The following is a 17,038-nucleotide window of genomic DNA, read 5'->3' on the forward strand; positions in this document are numbered from 1 at the left end:
GACGTCAGCACTCTTCTCTTCACTGCTGCCGAAGCTTTGAATGTGTTTGTATATTTCTGTCTCTAACTCAGTTTGACACAGACTGCTGCTCCTTTTCCTGCATCCTAAATTATTTGGTGGCCGAGGCAATCTGTAGTGTTGTTACATTCCCTCTGCTCCCACTGCGTCCTTTTAAAATCTACAAAGCAGCCAAGGTGTGAGGACGCAGAGATTATACAAGAAGTTTTTTCTCTCCTCCTACTCGTTTTCGGAACTTTTCTCCGGTCGATTCTTTTTCACACTCCCTACACAATCAGCGCCGGGCTCTTTGAGAAGGTGTCCGCCGCTGATATAAAGAGGATGAATCATGGATAAAGCATGAGGAGTCTCTTGCATCATAGCGCGCGCACGCACCCTCCGCACATCCTCACAGAAATCCAAACAATCACTGGAATTATCTTTAACTTTATTGAAATAACTAGAATCATTTGGAAATTTAAGGCAAGCGAAGCAGAATTTTGGCTGAGCATGCTGTGTGAGTGTGGTTTAACACAGGCAGACTTCAAATAAAAAAAAAAGGCACTTCAAAATATGTGGTTCACACTAAACATGAGTCAGTTCTACATTTGACTTCTCACTGACAGCTGTTAATATTTTTGGAAGACGCTCACCAGTGAACATTGTGGCTAACCGAATAAATGAACAGACACCGAACTGCAGTAAAAAATAAAAAAAAGAAAGAAAAAAAGGCACTTACCAGGCAGCAGGATAAGGCCAAAGGCTGCCTGGTTCTATCGAGAAAACAGTGATTGATGCAACAGAGCCTAGTTCATCCCCAGAAAAAGTCTCAAATACAATTGCGAGACAAAGCCCATATAACAACGCTAAAATACATTACAAAATAAATCATGATATTTATGTTAAATGTCTACATGTAATCAGTATGGCAGTCTCATTAAACACCCCTGGTGTCTGACATGAGCCAATACCGCTCACCTATCACGTTGAATATTTAATTCATGAGTTTGTTTGAGTAACAACCATGAGTCAATTGTTCCCATGACAACCGCAGAAGAAGACTGAATATAAAAGTGAGGGGAGAAGAAGGGTGATAAAAAACTGTGCTTTAAAGTGATTGCATTAATTATCTTCAGTAGATATAATTCGAGATGTAACATAAATTGTACATCCATATAACATGATCCAAGAATGTTTTACAGTCAACACCTTCAACACCTCTTTCCACTGAGTACACACAGCTATTGTGCATGTGTCTGCCTCTCTATTACCTGTTGACATAATGTACTACAGCAGATAAAATTTGGCTTTTGGCCCGACACTAAGATAAAGAAGAGGTGATGTGTTTACGCGCGCACTGAGCAGAGAGACGTGCATCACCTCGCATAACACTCTTGCATCAATACTACTGGTGCATCATCGAATAAAAGTGATGGCAAACTGACTCACAACCAGGCACACTAACATTCTTTCTCCTCTTTTGACTGTTGCACCTTTGATATGAATATTTTTGGATATATGGAAATGTATGGGTCAAGGAATGTGATTGGAAATAGGTTAAGTACATACTATGTGTACACACTCTCAAACTAACTGACAAAACACACTGACCTCGGCTCTATTTGTACTTGAAGAATGGGATCTGAATGGAAATAAACGGCCTCTTTCAGGCTGAGGAAAAACACAAACGTAGTAAAAGGTAGAAAGGGATGGCGATCAGTCGGACCACTCGTCATCATCGAATTCTGAGGAGTCATCCTCGCTGTCGCTGCACTCTACAGCGATACGACGTGACAGGATGGCGGCCACATCGTTGTTGGAGTGATCCCTCTTCTCCTGCTCCCGTTGTTCCTCCACCTTCCGCAGGTTGAAACCTAAATGAGTTTGTTAAATGGTCAGAATGAGTGTACAGCAGCGACATAATCCTTTTGCAGTTGTAGACAAAAAAAAAAAAAATCAATATACAGAGGTCAGTCATTCAAAACTGTTAATCTCATCAGTGATTACTACGGTACATTTTATGGTAATCAGGGAGCCAGCAAAGCAAGGAACTCTAGTCTCCTTTTCTAGTTTAATTCTCAACATATGCAAGGTTTTTCCCAAGTATTACAAGGGTTAGGAGCAGCACCTAAGCCATTTTTGATCCAGCCAATCGGCTGTGAGGAATGTAATCATCCATTTGACCTGGGCTTGGTTCTGTTGTGCCTCACCTTTTCGGATGGCCTGCAGAAGGTCACTGCGAGCGTCATCTTCAGGCTCCGGCTGAGGTTTGGGAGCAGAGGTGGGTGCCTTCCCACCGCCAGAGGGAGGAGGAAGGGCAGAGTGGTCAAAGGATGGGGGAGGAGGTCCAGGGGGTGGTGGAGGAGGAGGAGGAGGTGGTGGACCACCACCTGCAGGCATCGGTGGTGGAGGAGGAGGACAAACAGAGGACATAGCAGGTGGAGGAGGAGGAGCAGGTGGAGAGGGATAGGCGTTGGGAGAAGAGGAGAACGGAGGAGGGGATGGTGGGGTGTCGAAGCCAGGGGGAGGTGATGGGACCCCAAAACCAGAGGGTGGAGGAGGAGGAGGTGGTGCAGGAGGAGGAGAGAGGCTCGGGCGGGAGTTGGATGGGGGAGAAGCCATGGGGGGAGCCGGAGGCGGGTGGCTTGGACTCAGCACGCTGACACGCTTCTGGGTCGGCGCTCCATATTGTCCATCATTGTATCTGCAAGTGATGGGAGAGGAAATTAGAGATTAAAGAATACTTTTTTATTTATATTTTGAAAGATTGGAACAGTAGAGACAGACGGGAAAAGTGGATAAAGAGAGCTGGGAAATGACATGCAGTAAAGATCCGCTCAGCCGGGAATCGAACCGGGATTTACACCGATGTCTTATGCAGCCTAACCACTCAGCTGTCGGGTCGCCCATAAGAGGATAAATTAAATAGCATCATAGAGCCACCACTTCCCTCCATTAACCTTCAAATCCTTTGCAGCTGCTGCCACAGCAGCTCGTATTCATTAAGGAATAACAAACTGGAAACTGAACTGTGAGTGTATAATCCATTTTTCCACTGACGAAGCCCACAGTTTTTTTTTTGCAGTGCAGCTGTACAGTACACGCGTAGCTGCCCATTCCCTACATGTTAAGCAGGGGCGGCAGTGCGCTGGCAGCATGTGTGGGCTTGTACAGTATGTACAATGCTACAGGACTCACGCCATGTCTGGAGGTGGAGGAGGCAGAAAGTCATCGGGACCGGGCGGAGGAAGAGGGGAGCCGGGATCGTAAGCGTAGGAGCCCGTACTCTGCTCCAGGCCTTCGGAATTGAAGCCCTCCCCAGATCCAATGCTGCCATTCAGACCCTCGGAGGAATTCCTAAAAATAAATGAAACGCATCACTATCAGCCCGAAATAAAGAACACATGATCTGTATTTTCTCAAACCGGGTTATGCAAATGAACTCTGAAAAGAAACACAGCCGTTAGCAGCTATTTATGAGCCTCAACAAATCAAACAATATAAGAGGAAGTGTCATGCAAGCATTTAAAGCAGAGGAAACAACTAGTTACATTGACACTTGTGCCGACGACTTCATGTACCTATTAAATATTAAAATGAGAAGGACACAAAGTCCTGTGGCTTAACACAACTGTAAGAGGATGGCTTCTTCTTCGACCTGACAGTTTTTTTGTTTTCTTTTTTTGCCCATTTTCCCTCCAAAGAATACTACTAACTAACTGCATGTGCACAGAAATATGTAGGTCTTTTGGGTTGTTGTTTTTTTGTGCATTATTTTTATTTTATTGTTTAATATCTTAAATTTTTCTATCAATTCAATAAAAACTTTAAAGAATAAATAATACGTAAAAGAAAAGAAAATACACTAAAACAGCAAAAATGTGCTCAAAATGACTATAATTTGCTCATTTTCTCTGATGATGCTTGCGATATTTTTATAATACTTATTTTAAATACTTATTTTTATACAATAGTAGGAATATAATAAAGCCTAAGATCTACTGTGACTCACAGATTTGTTTACTGCAAAGTCCCAGTGACATGCAGCTCTCCACCCAGCCTCCTGAGAACTGTTCTGGCCAGACATACCACAGTGTTTTACATTGGTTGATAAGACGGGGAAGTATGTAATTTACTACGCGAGATCCTGATCTGCACTTTTACTGTATAAACTAGAGAGAGAAGTATTGAAGTCTTTATTTTGAATGTTTCATTGAAATCTACTGAAAAGCCTAATGGGTCTGCGGACACATGCTGGATTGACGTGAGAGTTCAACTCGGTTCACTCAATTTACCAACTTACATTTCGTTCTTTGGCACGACAAACTCCGCTCCCATCTTACGGCGCTCCCATTCGTCCTTTCTGGTCTTGATCTTTCTCGGATTGAGTGTCCGTTGGTTCAGATGGTCTTTCTTCTCCTTCTACTCAGGAGAGGAGACAGTGACAAAGAGTAAGGTGAGTGGTGGATCCAAATGCTTTCATTCGAGGTGACTAATGTTCACTTCTTCTTTTTTTTTAAAGTCTCTGTGACTCATGTTTTTGTGCGTATGAGCATGTTTGTGTGTCTCACTCTGTGCTTGCGTTTCTCCTTCATGATGTCCTTGGTGTCCTGCAGCATCTTTTCCTTCCACAGGTCAAAGAAGTAGGAGGGGTCGGTGTAAAACTTCAGAGCCTCTTTCCCGTCCTCCCTGCAGACAACCATTTATAGCCGTTATAATTACATCTGGGTATCAGTCACACTTCATGTTATCTTGTGTGCACAGACATAAATAATGCAGCATGTGCTGGCAGATCTTTATCTGCCTCGTGTCAGTATATTAACAAACCGTAAAACTTCCCTTTAAAAAGCAACAAAAAAAAAGAAGCCTTTTCTACATACAAGCTCATTTCTTTTGTCACATCCACGGAACCGTGGATCAAAGTGAGCAAGTTCACCACTGTCTGCGCAGAACGTCACAATCACATGAACACCACGCTGACATTCAAACCAGCCACAGGAGTTTATATGATACAAGTGGAGAAGCTTAACCGTGTATTCCACTGTGTTTATAACGCCTCTGGTACTGTTTTGTTCTGACCTTCACACATGTTCATACCTTAGATATCAGCATTTCAAAAGTGAAGTGTTTTGTCTGCTCCAATTTGTCGACTTGGTCTTTTTTTTTTTTTTTTGTCTTGGGACTGGATCCACATTTTTTTTGTCCGTTTTAATTGTGTTAACTTTTGTAAGTTCCTACTTTGTTGTACTGTAGCCTACATACAAAGTGAATACAGGTCAGTCCAGTTAAGTATGACATGGATTAAAGATTTATGGCTGTGGTCATCCGCATAATCATTTCACAAATTACCGATGCAGGGCCTGATACCAGGAGGAGAACACATTTCTTCTCCTAGTTGACAGACTAGGAGAGGGGTGCATGTTGTATTTTGAAAAATGACTTGATTCTCTGTGCTGTTCTTGTGTCCGATTTTTGTTTGCCCAGGAGTCAAAAACACGTGACTAGGTGCATGTCTTTAGTGAAGCAGAGAGTTCGGACATTTCTGAAACGAGGTGTGGGATGTCTGGTGGATTCACAAGCGTGGTCTAGACTGGGTCACAGTCAGAACACAACGCAGCTGTCTCCTGCGGGATCCAGCCTTTAGACTCTCTCACTCTTCACCTCATTAATGCCACTGCTGTGGTAACTGCTTATACAGACTTCCTCCTCTTCCAACAAATCTCTCTCTGCCCTGGTTTCTCATTAATCATACTTTCGATGACATGTCATGGCTCGAGCTTAATTTGTATTCAAGATCTCACTGATATGTGTCAGCTAGGTTGTGATCAGAGACTCTTTATATTCAGTCTGTGGTTATTGTGTTTTCCACAGAATATCGTTAGTGCTGCCCGGGTTTAACTGAGGGCTTTCTGAAAAGCAGATCATTTGAATTTAATTCAATAATGCGATCTTTGTGTCATTAAGTGTCACTGTGTTTGTTTTTTTTAAACCAGGACAAACAGGGAAGTGTTGATTGCAAACATTTTCAGCATTAAAAAAAAAAAAAAAAAAAAAAACACTGCCCAGACAGAAAGGGGTCAGACACCAATAAAAAAAAAAACAGAATAAGAGTGTCAACATGATATAAATGTCAAGGGTTTTACAAAGGTGGGCCACCGTGTTTCCTGGGCAACTAAATAAAAAGAAAACAGCAAATTATTGACAATTTTGTGACATTTGATATAAAACTGTCACTCTAATTTTTCCTAGCTTCATTAGTGAACTGAGCCAATAGTCCAGCCACTATCCGAGACCCACTCCTTCATGAGGACTGAGAGCATATGCATCAGAAGTGGGCTTAAATAATGTATAGTCAATACAAACACACATCACTCATGTGTGATTCCATGTGTGCACATGTGCTTGCACATGTTCTTATCATTCTTTGCGTGTTCTGCTGCAGTGAATGAAGATGAGCCCTGGATGTGTTTGCATGTCTGCAGCGTCCTACCGGTATTGGCTGAGGTAGTTGAGAGGTGGGGGCGGATCACAGATCGTGTAGGTGTCTTGTACAGGCATTGGCAGAGACGGCCTGGTGAACATCTGCTGGTCCTGAGTCAGGCTGCTGCGGAAAGCCTTACGGGTGGTGATGGCCTGCAGAGAGACTGAGAGAAACAGACAGAGATATAATGTTTTTAAATATTTATTGCGCTCGAAGGGGGAAAGGTTATTTAATTATGAAAAACCTTTTTAATTTTAATAGGAGTCACGGTGTATTAGAAGAAGAATTTTTCAAGATAATGAACGACTTGAATAATAGTAACAGTCTCATGTGGGAGCACTTACCTTCCTCTTCTTTGGGGTCCAGCTGGGTGACTTTTACCTGTAGACGATCCACTCTTTCTCCCAGCGTGTTCACTCTGAGGGAAAACGCTCGAGCCTGGACAAACAGCTCCCCGAACACGTCCTCTGCATATTTGCCTACACACACAAAGACACGTAGGTTTCTAATTGGCACTGGGCAAAGTATTTGTCTCACACAGGCACAATCAGTGCACGCTCACAACTCCATCAAATTAAGACTTTGCATAAACACACAGGTCATACACGTTCGCCACATGTTTTTTTTGTTTTTTTTACCACTCGCACCATATTTCAGTGACATATTGACACCCAACCACACACATAGGCACTCACTGAGGCTGCCGAGCTGCCGGATGATGTTGGCCAGGCTGATATTGGTCACACATTCCAGCTCACTGCGAATGTTGGAGGGAATGGTCTGGCGACACAAGTGCCGCGGCTCTATATTTCTTGTCACCAACGGCATTGTGGGGTGTGGTTGGTGGGGCGGCCCAACCCTGACGGAGAAGAACAGGTGAATCATTTTGAGCCACAAATATACAAATACATATATAGGAATGCACTAAAATGCAGCACTGACAGTTGTAACCATGCGTCACGTTCCATACAACTGCGATACTAACAAATCCAGTGGTGAAATAATTTCGAGTTCAATTAGTCTACTCACGAATTATTAATCAACAACTATTATGGTAATGTCATGATCATTTTGAATAATTTGTCTGGCAATAAAAAAGCCAAATATGTGGAGTTGTCCCAGCCTGCCAGGCGAGAGGATTTCTTGCTTTTTATATCATTGGAAATTGAATCTGTTTAGGTTTTGATCTATTTGTGGGGAAAAAAAAAAAAAAAAAAAAAAAAAAAAAAAATCAAGAATTTTAATGACATCACTTGGGAGTCTTGGAAATTGTGATTTCATTTGACCTGTTTATGACAATTAAGAAAGAGATCATACATTCTATTACTTGCTCATTTAAATAGTAGTTACTTCCACTCTAAATAAGGCACATGCTCATGTGACATTCAAACACATAGGTATAAAAAAAGATACTGAGTCAGACAGAGCTAAAGCAGAACTAAAACTAAACCTTCCACCAACCCGCCAGACTTGGGTGGACAAAACTGAAGACGTACATGTTTCAAATAAAACAAACAGAACGTGGGGTGTGCTGATGATCATTGTGCTTACAGTAGTTTAAATACTGAGCAGAAGACAGTAAGTCTAATAATGCCAGCTCTCTCACACACAAACAAAAAAAAGCAGGAACTCCCTTGTAGGACCATATGGAATAAGTTCAGAAAATTACAGCACCCATTAGATTTGCAATGGCTGCAGACTCTCCCTGCTCCTATGACACTGCAGGCTGCATTTGGCTCTCTGTAAGTACACACTGCTGTGCTTTCTATTGCCCACTACGGTCGCCTAATTACAAGCTTTTCATGTTAACACTGGGGCTTCGGAAAGTGGTGAAGTCATAATGATACTCAGCAAACTGTGTGTACAAAAAGTGTCTGCGCCGTTCCTCCGGTTGACAGGCACGTTGCTATTTTCAAACAAAGCATGCAGACTGTGAGTTTCTTTCATTTCTTTGTGAAGGAAATAAAGACTTGTTAGATGCTGAATGTGCAGCTCCACACTGTGTTTGTTGGCGGTGTGTTCGCCAGCGAGTGACAGGCGACCACGTCTTTGACAAAACTGAAATGAACTAGGTTTACTCCTTGGGAGATTTGACATTTTAGATAAACTTAGACCTATATCGAAGATAAGCCAGTGCAGCATAAAAAATAAAATTCGTTCACGACATGAGCCAAAATTGCCTAAATGTAACTTGGGATCTCGGCCTTGTCGGAGCAGGAAGTAACTTGTAGGCGCCTCTTATCTCGAAGGAACAGCCAAACAACAGCATATTTAAACCCTTCACTTTATGAAAACAACACGGAGTAAACATACTTAACTTACCGTCAAAACTGCCAACTGTGGGCTCTCTCTACTCAGCCGAGTTACTGTCCTGTCTCGATATTTTCTTAAGAAATGTAGAGCGGTACAGTATGCGGAGGAGCTAAACAGATCGTCAAAGTCCCGGGATCCTGAACTTCTGATTAGTCCGTCGAGCCAGCTCCTCGAAGCTGATTGGCTGTTGCGCCTGTCGCCTATTCGAGCCGATAACAGGATGTGGAAATTTCAACGTAAAAAGCGCAACTCCACCCAAACTAGTGGCAAACATCTGGCCGTAATTTGCGTAACGGAGGGAGGAGGCCGCGCCGCATTCCGACGTGCGCTTCAGCGAGTTGGAACGCGTCCGAGGAATGACTGGCATTGGCCTTCATGAATAAGAGTTTCCTGTGGAGAAAAGATGACCAATAACTACACTGTGAGCCTCGCCGGATGAGTTTTAAAGAGCATCCCCTCAGCTTGAATCCAGCTTGAGAGTAAATGAAAACAAGTAGGCCTATTAGCTGTCTCACTATGTGCCAAATACTGAGGCGACGTGTTTACTCGACTTTCGCAATAGGGTAGTGGTGAAAGAAGTATTCAGATCCATTACTGAAGTAAAAGTACTAATACAGCAATGTAAAAATACTCCATTACAAGTAGAAGTTCTGCATGAAAAAAATCCCACTGAAGTATTTGCAGGAAAATGTACTGTACTGGTTTCGTCCCTCTGACTGATATATTAATAAATATATGGTATCCAGCTCTCAAATTTGTGACAATTATCCCTCCAGTGTCTCCCACCTTTCTCAATCAGTGTCCATATCACTTCTGCAGCAATTAGTAACACTAATAGTGCTAGCACTCTCAATAAGGGCTAATACTCATACTTTTAATAGATCAAATGCGACAAAATAAAGAATATTGATAATAGCAATTAGAAAAAGGCAATCTAAATTTGATTAAATATACCCCAGTGAGATACTCTCACAGTGTTGCTGAGGCTTTGTTATAGGTGGTTGATACTTTGGTCTATGAGCACAGCATGCATCGTGTTAGTTAGTGAGATGTTTGGCAGATATTGAGTCAGTTGACTCTTGCAGTGTTATTCTGCGTTAATTTGGCAATTTTGGTGTATTGTAAAACAGCGCAACATTATGGTAAACAGGTCTAAACTAACCAGGTTGCATAAATACTTATGCATGCTTAACTTTATTAAGCACTTACATTTAATTCGGCTTAAAAAAAAAAATTCTTATTAAAAGTAGGGTAATACAAGTCTTCATAAAATGAATGATTAAACCATTTTTTTTTTCACCATCGAGTGCCCCAGCTGAGTGTTTTAAGTGCCAGTGCTTTTGATTTTCCAGAAACACTGTGAATGTGCTGTAAAGATGTTCAGTACGACATCTTGACTTGTCACAGGCGTATTGATGATGCCAGGCCTTACAGTCTTTACCAGAGATGGTAATTCTCCAAGAAAAAAGAAACAAAGTAAAGACTTTCTGACATTATTTGGTATTTATTATTGCATTTAGAACATTGTTTCATTGTTTTCTTCTTTGTTGCGCAGCACACATTAGAGGGAAAAAAAATGCCTGAGTGTAATTGAAGACGTTCTGTCTATTTTAGATTAGGCTCAGTTGGTTTTAATAAAATTTAAGCTTTTCTTCAATGTAAAGATTTATTGCACGTAAAAAAAAACATTTAAGGCTTACAGAGCTGCGCATAAATACATTAAATAACGTGTTGAATCTACATTCAGACCAAAACTGGAACCATATGAAAGGGCTCCATTGTGTTTTGGACCAGTTGGGACACAATTTAGCAGTAGCTTGTTTACATACTGTTCATCTGCTGCTCTTCTGTGTTGCAAGTGAGACCAAATAAAAACCTGTAGATGTGATGATTACATTATTGTGTTGTCACTCATTTAAATCAACAAAATCCTGCCTGGTCTGTATTTGGTGAAATTATCCAGTATTATGTATAAACACTACTGTTATTTGTCTTTGAGGGAGGTGTTATAACAGGCAGATCCTTTCATGTCCATGAGAGGGGGGAGTAACAGGAAGAACTGTGGATGCCTGGAACAAAAAAAAAAAAAGTTATGAAGTCTGACCTTCTCCCTCTTGTTTGATGCCATTCGAAAAGATCATGTGTGTACAGATGTGCCTTTAATGTGTGAGTGTCAGCGTTGTGTGTTCACCCAGCTGAGTGTGTAGGAGCTGTGTGCGTTTGCTACTGTCTGTTTTAGGACACTGTGACCTTCTCCTGCAGAGCTGTGAACCAGCTTGAGTCCGGGAGCTTGAAGACCCCGAAGGACACTGAACCAATAGCGGAGCACTTCCTCATCGCCACCGTCCACCTCAAACCCTGCCCACTGCAGGTGCACTGTGGCAACCAGATGATGGACACTCTGTAGAATGCCTGTCTCAATCCAATTCTGAAAAACTCGCCACTCAGCACTTAGCAGGTCAGCATACAGGAAATGAACCTACAGAGAATAAAGAATACAGAAAAGAAAATAGAAATTTAACAGTGTCACTTGATCCTGTTTTTATTGCAAGAGGTTATTGGAATTTACAACACTGGTAGAAATTCTGTTCATATGAAGTACAATTGATAATATTGTCTGTATCGTGAACGATAACTTATCAGGATTTGTTCATGCTGTGCACCCGGACTGTTTTCCATAGCAGACTTGCTCTAATCAGCATAGCCAAATATTTTAAAATCAAATTATAGTCATTATTAAATAATTCTACATGGATGTCTGGAGGCACTTCTTATTCTGTCAACCTACACATTCTCAAACCGCAGGTATGCAGTTCCCTCTTGTGGCGGCAGGATGTAACTGAGCCATTGTGTGATTCACTCGAAGCGTTGCCATGGCAGCCAGGGATGGCGCAGAGCCCTGTTGCTATGGGAACGTCCAAGTAAAAGAGCTTTTTGGGTATGTTGGGGTGAAAAGACTCTAAGGTATGCTTGTTTGGCACTGTTTCTCTATGTTTCTGTATGTGTGTGAGTGTGTGTGTTCATGTGTGTGTGTGTGTGTGTGTGTGTGTGTCTTACAGTGTGATGTCCCAGAGCTGCCATGATATCTGCTAGTGTTTGAGAAACACTACCAAGGTTGCCTCTTGTCTTGTGCTTGCGCTTCTTTAGAGCCCGCCACTCCAGCCACATCTTGTGGTGGCTGACCACGCCTCCGTCACCATGGTTACTAGCCAAACTGTTGCCAAGGTGACCACCAGATGCATTGGAGTTGCTGGGATCAAAACTGTGGACTTCACATCCCAGCCCCAACACAGTCCTCACGAATCCTGCATCTCCCCCATCCATACTGGAGAGACAAAGACAAACACAAAAAGACTCAGACAGAGACGTAGGGGGAGCACAGAGGTGGTTTGAAGATTATTGCATGCATGATTAAATATGCATTGCATTGTTTATTCCAACTCTGCCACTGATATGAATGCGCAACAGCACATGCACTGTCATGGGCGCATGGTACAGACAAATGGGCACACCTGAAAGAATATGCAACACAAGATGTGCCTGCAGCTGGAAGGAGCCAGTCGTCAGCACACAGCAGCCACTGGGCTGGAGCTGCAGGCCGCCGTGTCGCCTGACCCTGTCCGGGAGATAAAACCACGGAGCAGTTCATCTGGGGATGGACAAAAGAGGAGAGACACATGAGGCGGGCTGGGCAGGTCTGAGAACTCTGACTCCGAATTAGCATTCGAATAAGAAGAGAGGAAGTGAGAAAAAAGAAGAAGTTGTTTGAAGGCGTGTCATGTGAAATTTGTGAGAACATTTCCGACGGACGCTTCTCAGAGTACCTTTAAATAAACGACATTATTTTCCGGTCAAATAAAATGTTTTAATGTGTCATTTATTTTATGGTAACTGTTTAGCAATAGTAAATATGACTCAGTTTAATTTTATGTCAAGTATTGAATAATTAATGCATTTTCAACACAATCAGCACAATATACCAAGAAGTTTAATTCTCCCCTGCACTTGTGTTGCACGAGTCTTAACTCTTGTTCGGGAGTTTCCAGTCTGGAACTGAACATCCTTATTGGCTCCAGATTTCAGCAGAACTCTGCTGCCAGTATATCGACAGCACCTGACTGATCATATTACCACTATGTTCCCCCTCCTCCCTCCACACGCACACACACACACACACACACACTAGTCTGCAGAGTTAGAAGTGCAGTAGTTGAAAAAGTGAAGTTTTTTTTTATTGATGTATGTTCAGGCTTGGCAAGATCTAACTCTTGGTTACAGAAATGTTAAGTCCCATCTGGGCCGGAGTGTAGCAGTGGTTCATTGGTCGGGAGCTAAGGATCTGAGGGGTCACAAGATATGATTACATTAACAGAACTGCCAAACTGCTTTTTTTCTGTCCAATTTTTCTTCAATAATAATATATAATGTTAGTTTTCCAGCATGTAAAAACTATTCAAATAATAAGTCTGAAAAGGGAACTCGTGCTTAAATTGTTAATAGCTCCTTGTTTAAAGCCAGAGTTATCAAGTTACTTTATAATCTTGTTTAATCTCAGAGTTAACTATACTACTCTGTATGATATTGTAAGAATATAAAGGTTGAGAGTTACACATTGCCACGAACAGTTATTTGCAAATAATAAGCTGTAATATTTATGATATTAGAGATTGTATAAAATGCATTCTCAGATTTTAACTTCCGAGATTCAATGGGATAAATTTATTTTGCTTTAACTCCTTGGAGGCAAGATATCTTTATTTGATACACTTCTGTGTTTTAGGTGATGCTCTGTGCAGCCTACCTGTGGCCTTTCGATATACGTGACGACGCGATTGAGCTCTGCTGTGAAGGACGGCTTGCCTGCCGCCCACGGCTGCAACTCCAATGCCCTGGGTCGCACCTAGGAACAGGCATGCATGTATCAATATGCAAGGAATACTAACAGATGCATAGGAATTTGTGAGGCGGCTGAATAATGACTAGGAATGACAGTAATGTGTGTGAGTGCCCTAGGTAGCAGTGCTGAGGAGGCGGGTCAAAGGCGCTGACCTCAGTCTTGCTGGTAACATATATTTGCCTGAGGCATTGGTACATGCAAACACACACTCACAATCCCCCCCCCCCCAATTCAGAATGAACCCCAGTGGTCACCATGGCAACCTCTGTGGGGAAGGGGGGAGAGGGGGTTGATGATTCACTAGAATGAGTCAGAGAGTTTAGCCTTGGGCAGATAGAGACAGTGAAAGAAAAGGGGATGGAGAAAGACAGCAGGCGTGAGGAGTGAGGGGTAAAGAGGGAGGGGACAGATGCACCTACACAAACACAGATGGACATGGAGGCACCCAACAACTGAAGGGCAAAAGAGAGAACAGCTGTCATCTCTCTCTCTGATCTGGGGTCAGCGCTGTGCCTCACCTGTTCCATCATGTCTGTAACAATTCACAGGGCTGTGCACACAAAGCATGGTGAATAAACTGGATGTGGACACCACTGCAGGAAGGTATCTTTTTTTTTTTTTTTTTTTTAATTGTATCAGCATTATATGCTGAACACATGAGTGGCATTATCATTTATCTGTCTCGTATCTCATTCAATTAAATGCATTTTAAACTGTGGTAAATGTGCCTTATGAGGTACGAAATGAGACATAAAATGATCAATAATAACATGCAGCCTAATAAACATTTATCCCCAAGTCTACAAAAGTGAATAAATATCCAAACATATGTGATAAGAATTCAGAAGCACTTTTTTTTTTTTTTTTTTTAACTTGTGCTACTTTACAAACCTGGCGCGAGTGCATCTCGTTTTCATCCTCATACGCTCGTGCCCCCTCGTCCACCTCCACCACCTCCACCACCACGGGTCGCATGGACTGGGCCCCCCATTGGCGCGGGATCCTCCCCGGTTCGATGCTAAGAACGGAAAAGGCGACAGCTCCGTCCCGCTGCTCCACCCCGACCCACGCCCGCGCGGCTCCAGGAAGCCGTGACCCGACGACGAGGAGTTGGAGCGCGAGGAGACAAGGTGGGATCAAAAGCAGCAGCACTCCCGCACGGAGGGAGAGGAGACCACCACCACCACCACCACCGCGGCCCCACCACCGCGCAAAGGTCCGCATTCCTCCTCCTCCGTGGCGACACCGGGGAACATGTCCCGCGCGGTGCCCTGTGATTCTACTTTTTTTTTTTTTTTTTTTTTTTTCCCTCTCTGGAGGGCAGTGAGGAAAGTCCCAGCTGAGAACTCCCTTCCTCCTCCTCCTCCTCCTTCCTCCCCGACCTCCTCCTTGTCGTCGTCGTCGTTTACCCCTGCAGGGGAAAGTTGTGACGAAGCGCATTCCTCGGTCGGCGGTGGCCTTATTGACACAGTGACTGCTGTTTTATTTAACCCAGAAATAACTCGTACAGTTCACACAAATGTTTCCGTTTTATACTGAGCAAACAGGCCAAAAAAAGAAATGTAATGCTTTTAAGTCTTATTAAACAAATAGATGAACTTTTATAAAGCTGCCATTTTAATATAAAGATTTAAGGTAGTTTTATTATTAACAATGACTGGCTGCTACTCTTCCACAAAACTAGTTTGAGTTGTGATTGTAATACTTTAACTATTTATTTAATTGTTTGTCTTAATTGTTATTTTAACGTTGGTTTTTTTTATTATTATTATTATTTGTATTTAAGCACTTACCATGCAATGAATGGTGCTCTGCCCAAAGAAACCTGCCGTCTTGCAAATACGGTTCAGCCCTTTTGATAAAGCAAAAGCAGAGCGCAGTCAAAGCTTGTGGCCTGTAATTTAACTCTAGTTGGTCCAACCAGGCTCCCGTACTTTAACCACTTTAATTTTAAATTTTAGGCTACTTATACTCTACTACATATCAGACAGAGCTACTGTAAATTGCTCCACTACATTTATCTGTAACCTGGGAGATTAACATTTCTCTCTGACCCTACTAGTTTATAGAATATTATACATGATTATATTGTACAGCCCATCACTGTATAAAGTTGTTCAAACAATCTCTTTCTTGACTACTCACATTAATATGTATCATATTGCCAGAGAACTCCTGCATAATGAGTACTTCTATTTTTAATGGTGTTAGTTTCATATATTTTTTGCTATTTCATATAGGATTTTTCAGAATTTGTGGTATCCCTACTCTGGAAAAACTTTAACTCCCCCCCCCCCCCCCCCCCCATTTTGTGTGTATAAAAGGAATTGAAATACATTTGTTACAAACAAATACAAAAACACACTAGTATGTCGCCTACTTCTAAATAAATGTATTTTTCCACTCCTTACGTGGAGACTGGTTGTAAAAACAGATAAGGAATAATAATATGATAAAACAGTTGCAGAAGTTAGAATTGTTGACGAATACCGTGCATTAATAAACACGTATGTCCTCAAATATGTCAAATGTTTAACTGGAGGACTTTTACTTCATAAAAACATTATACTTCTATGTTGAGAAATGTTACGGATGATGACAGATTAGTGTTCGTAAAACTTAGAGGTTAACGTCGGCCGTCATTTTCTTTAAATCAAACAGGAAGTAAACATTTGGTAGTAACTGATGTGCCACCGTTTTATATAGATGCATGAAGAGCGCTGATGCTCCGCACCCTCCCCCCCCCCCCTCTCTGTCTATCATGTAGTGTTGTTGACAGGACGTGTCCCCTTCCGCCATACAGTGGAATGTCACAGCAAACACATTTCCTCCGGCCATGTCTGAGTCTATTTAGTCAGCCTATTGACAAACTGTACACAATATGCAGCCAGTAACCCCCCCTCTCCCCCCCCCCATCTGCTTTCTTTCTCCCCGTCTGTGTGCGCGCGCACACACACACACACGCACGCAGGCACGCACACACACACAAGCTGTAAATGTACATAATTTGCTGTATAATAGCAAGTTTCCCAGTGAGCACATGAAATGAGCATGGGGTCTGTTCCTGTCAGCTCCCTGCTACCACCAGTCCTTACTTTGTGCTTTAATACATTTCCTTAATTGGATGAGGAAGTTTGCAACTGAAGTTTTGTGCATTTTGTTTCAGTGGCTTTAAAACCTCCTCAACACCCTTTTCTGATTTCCTCAGTCTGGTTTCTTTCTTTCCCTCCAACACATCCTCCCCTGGCCTCCCCCACCATCCATTCCTCTCCTCCCCTCCCTTTCACTCCCTGTCGAATTGTGTCCTTGACTGAACTCACTCGCTCACAATCCCAGACAGCCTGGGCAAA

General features: G+C 42.4%; 2 protein-coding genes across 2 annotated transcripts; both read right to left on the reverse strand.

Moving 5' to 3' along the window:
• Positions 1-428: 428 nt before the first annotated feature.
• Positions 429-9,049, reverse strand: wasf2 (WASP family member 2). Its single transcript, XM_069176639.1, has 9 exons — positions 8,801-9,049; positions 7,174-7,337; positions 6,823-6,957; positions 6,488-6,641; positions 4,569-4,686; positions 4,301-4,419; positions 3,196-3,354; positions 2,208-2,701; positions 429-1,871 (listed from the first exon to the last, which is right to left on the reverse strand). Exons 2-9 carry the CDS (start codon positions 7,304-7,306, stop codon positions 1,714-1,716), a joined length of 1,470 nt encoding a protein of 489 aa, XP_069032740.1. The 5' UTR covers positions 7,307-7,337; positions 8,801-9,049; the 3' UTR covers positions 429-1,713.
• Positions 9,050-10,289: 1,240 nt separating this feature from the next.
• Positions 10,290-15,958, reverse strand: LOC138214975 (probable methyltransferase-like protein 24). Its single transcript, XM_069176841.1, has 5 exons — positions 14,580-15,958; positions 13,593-13,691; positions 12,304-12,440; positions 11,849-12,116; positions 10,290-11,270 (listed from the first exon to the last, which is right to left on the reverse strand). Exons 1-5 carry the CDS (start codon positions 15,126-15,128, stop codon positions 10,965-10,967), a joined length of 1,359 nt encoding a protein of 452 aa, XP_069032942.1. The 5' UTR covers positions 15,129-15,958; the 3' UTR covers positions 10,290-10,964.
• Between the last annotated feature and the right edge of the window lie 1,080 nt (positions 15,959-17,038).

The sequence above is a fragment of the Embiotoca jacksoni genome, unplaced genomic scaffold, assembly GCF_022577435.1.
Source record: "Embiotoca jacksoni isolate LCO1_2020_lvr unplaced genomic scaffold, fEmbJac1.0.p SCAF_7, whole genome shotgun sequence".
NCBI classification, from domain to species: domain Eukaryota; kingdom Metazoa; phylum Chordata; class Actinopteri; family Embiotocidae; genus Embiotoca; species Embiotoca jacksoni.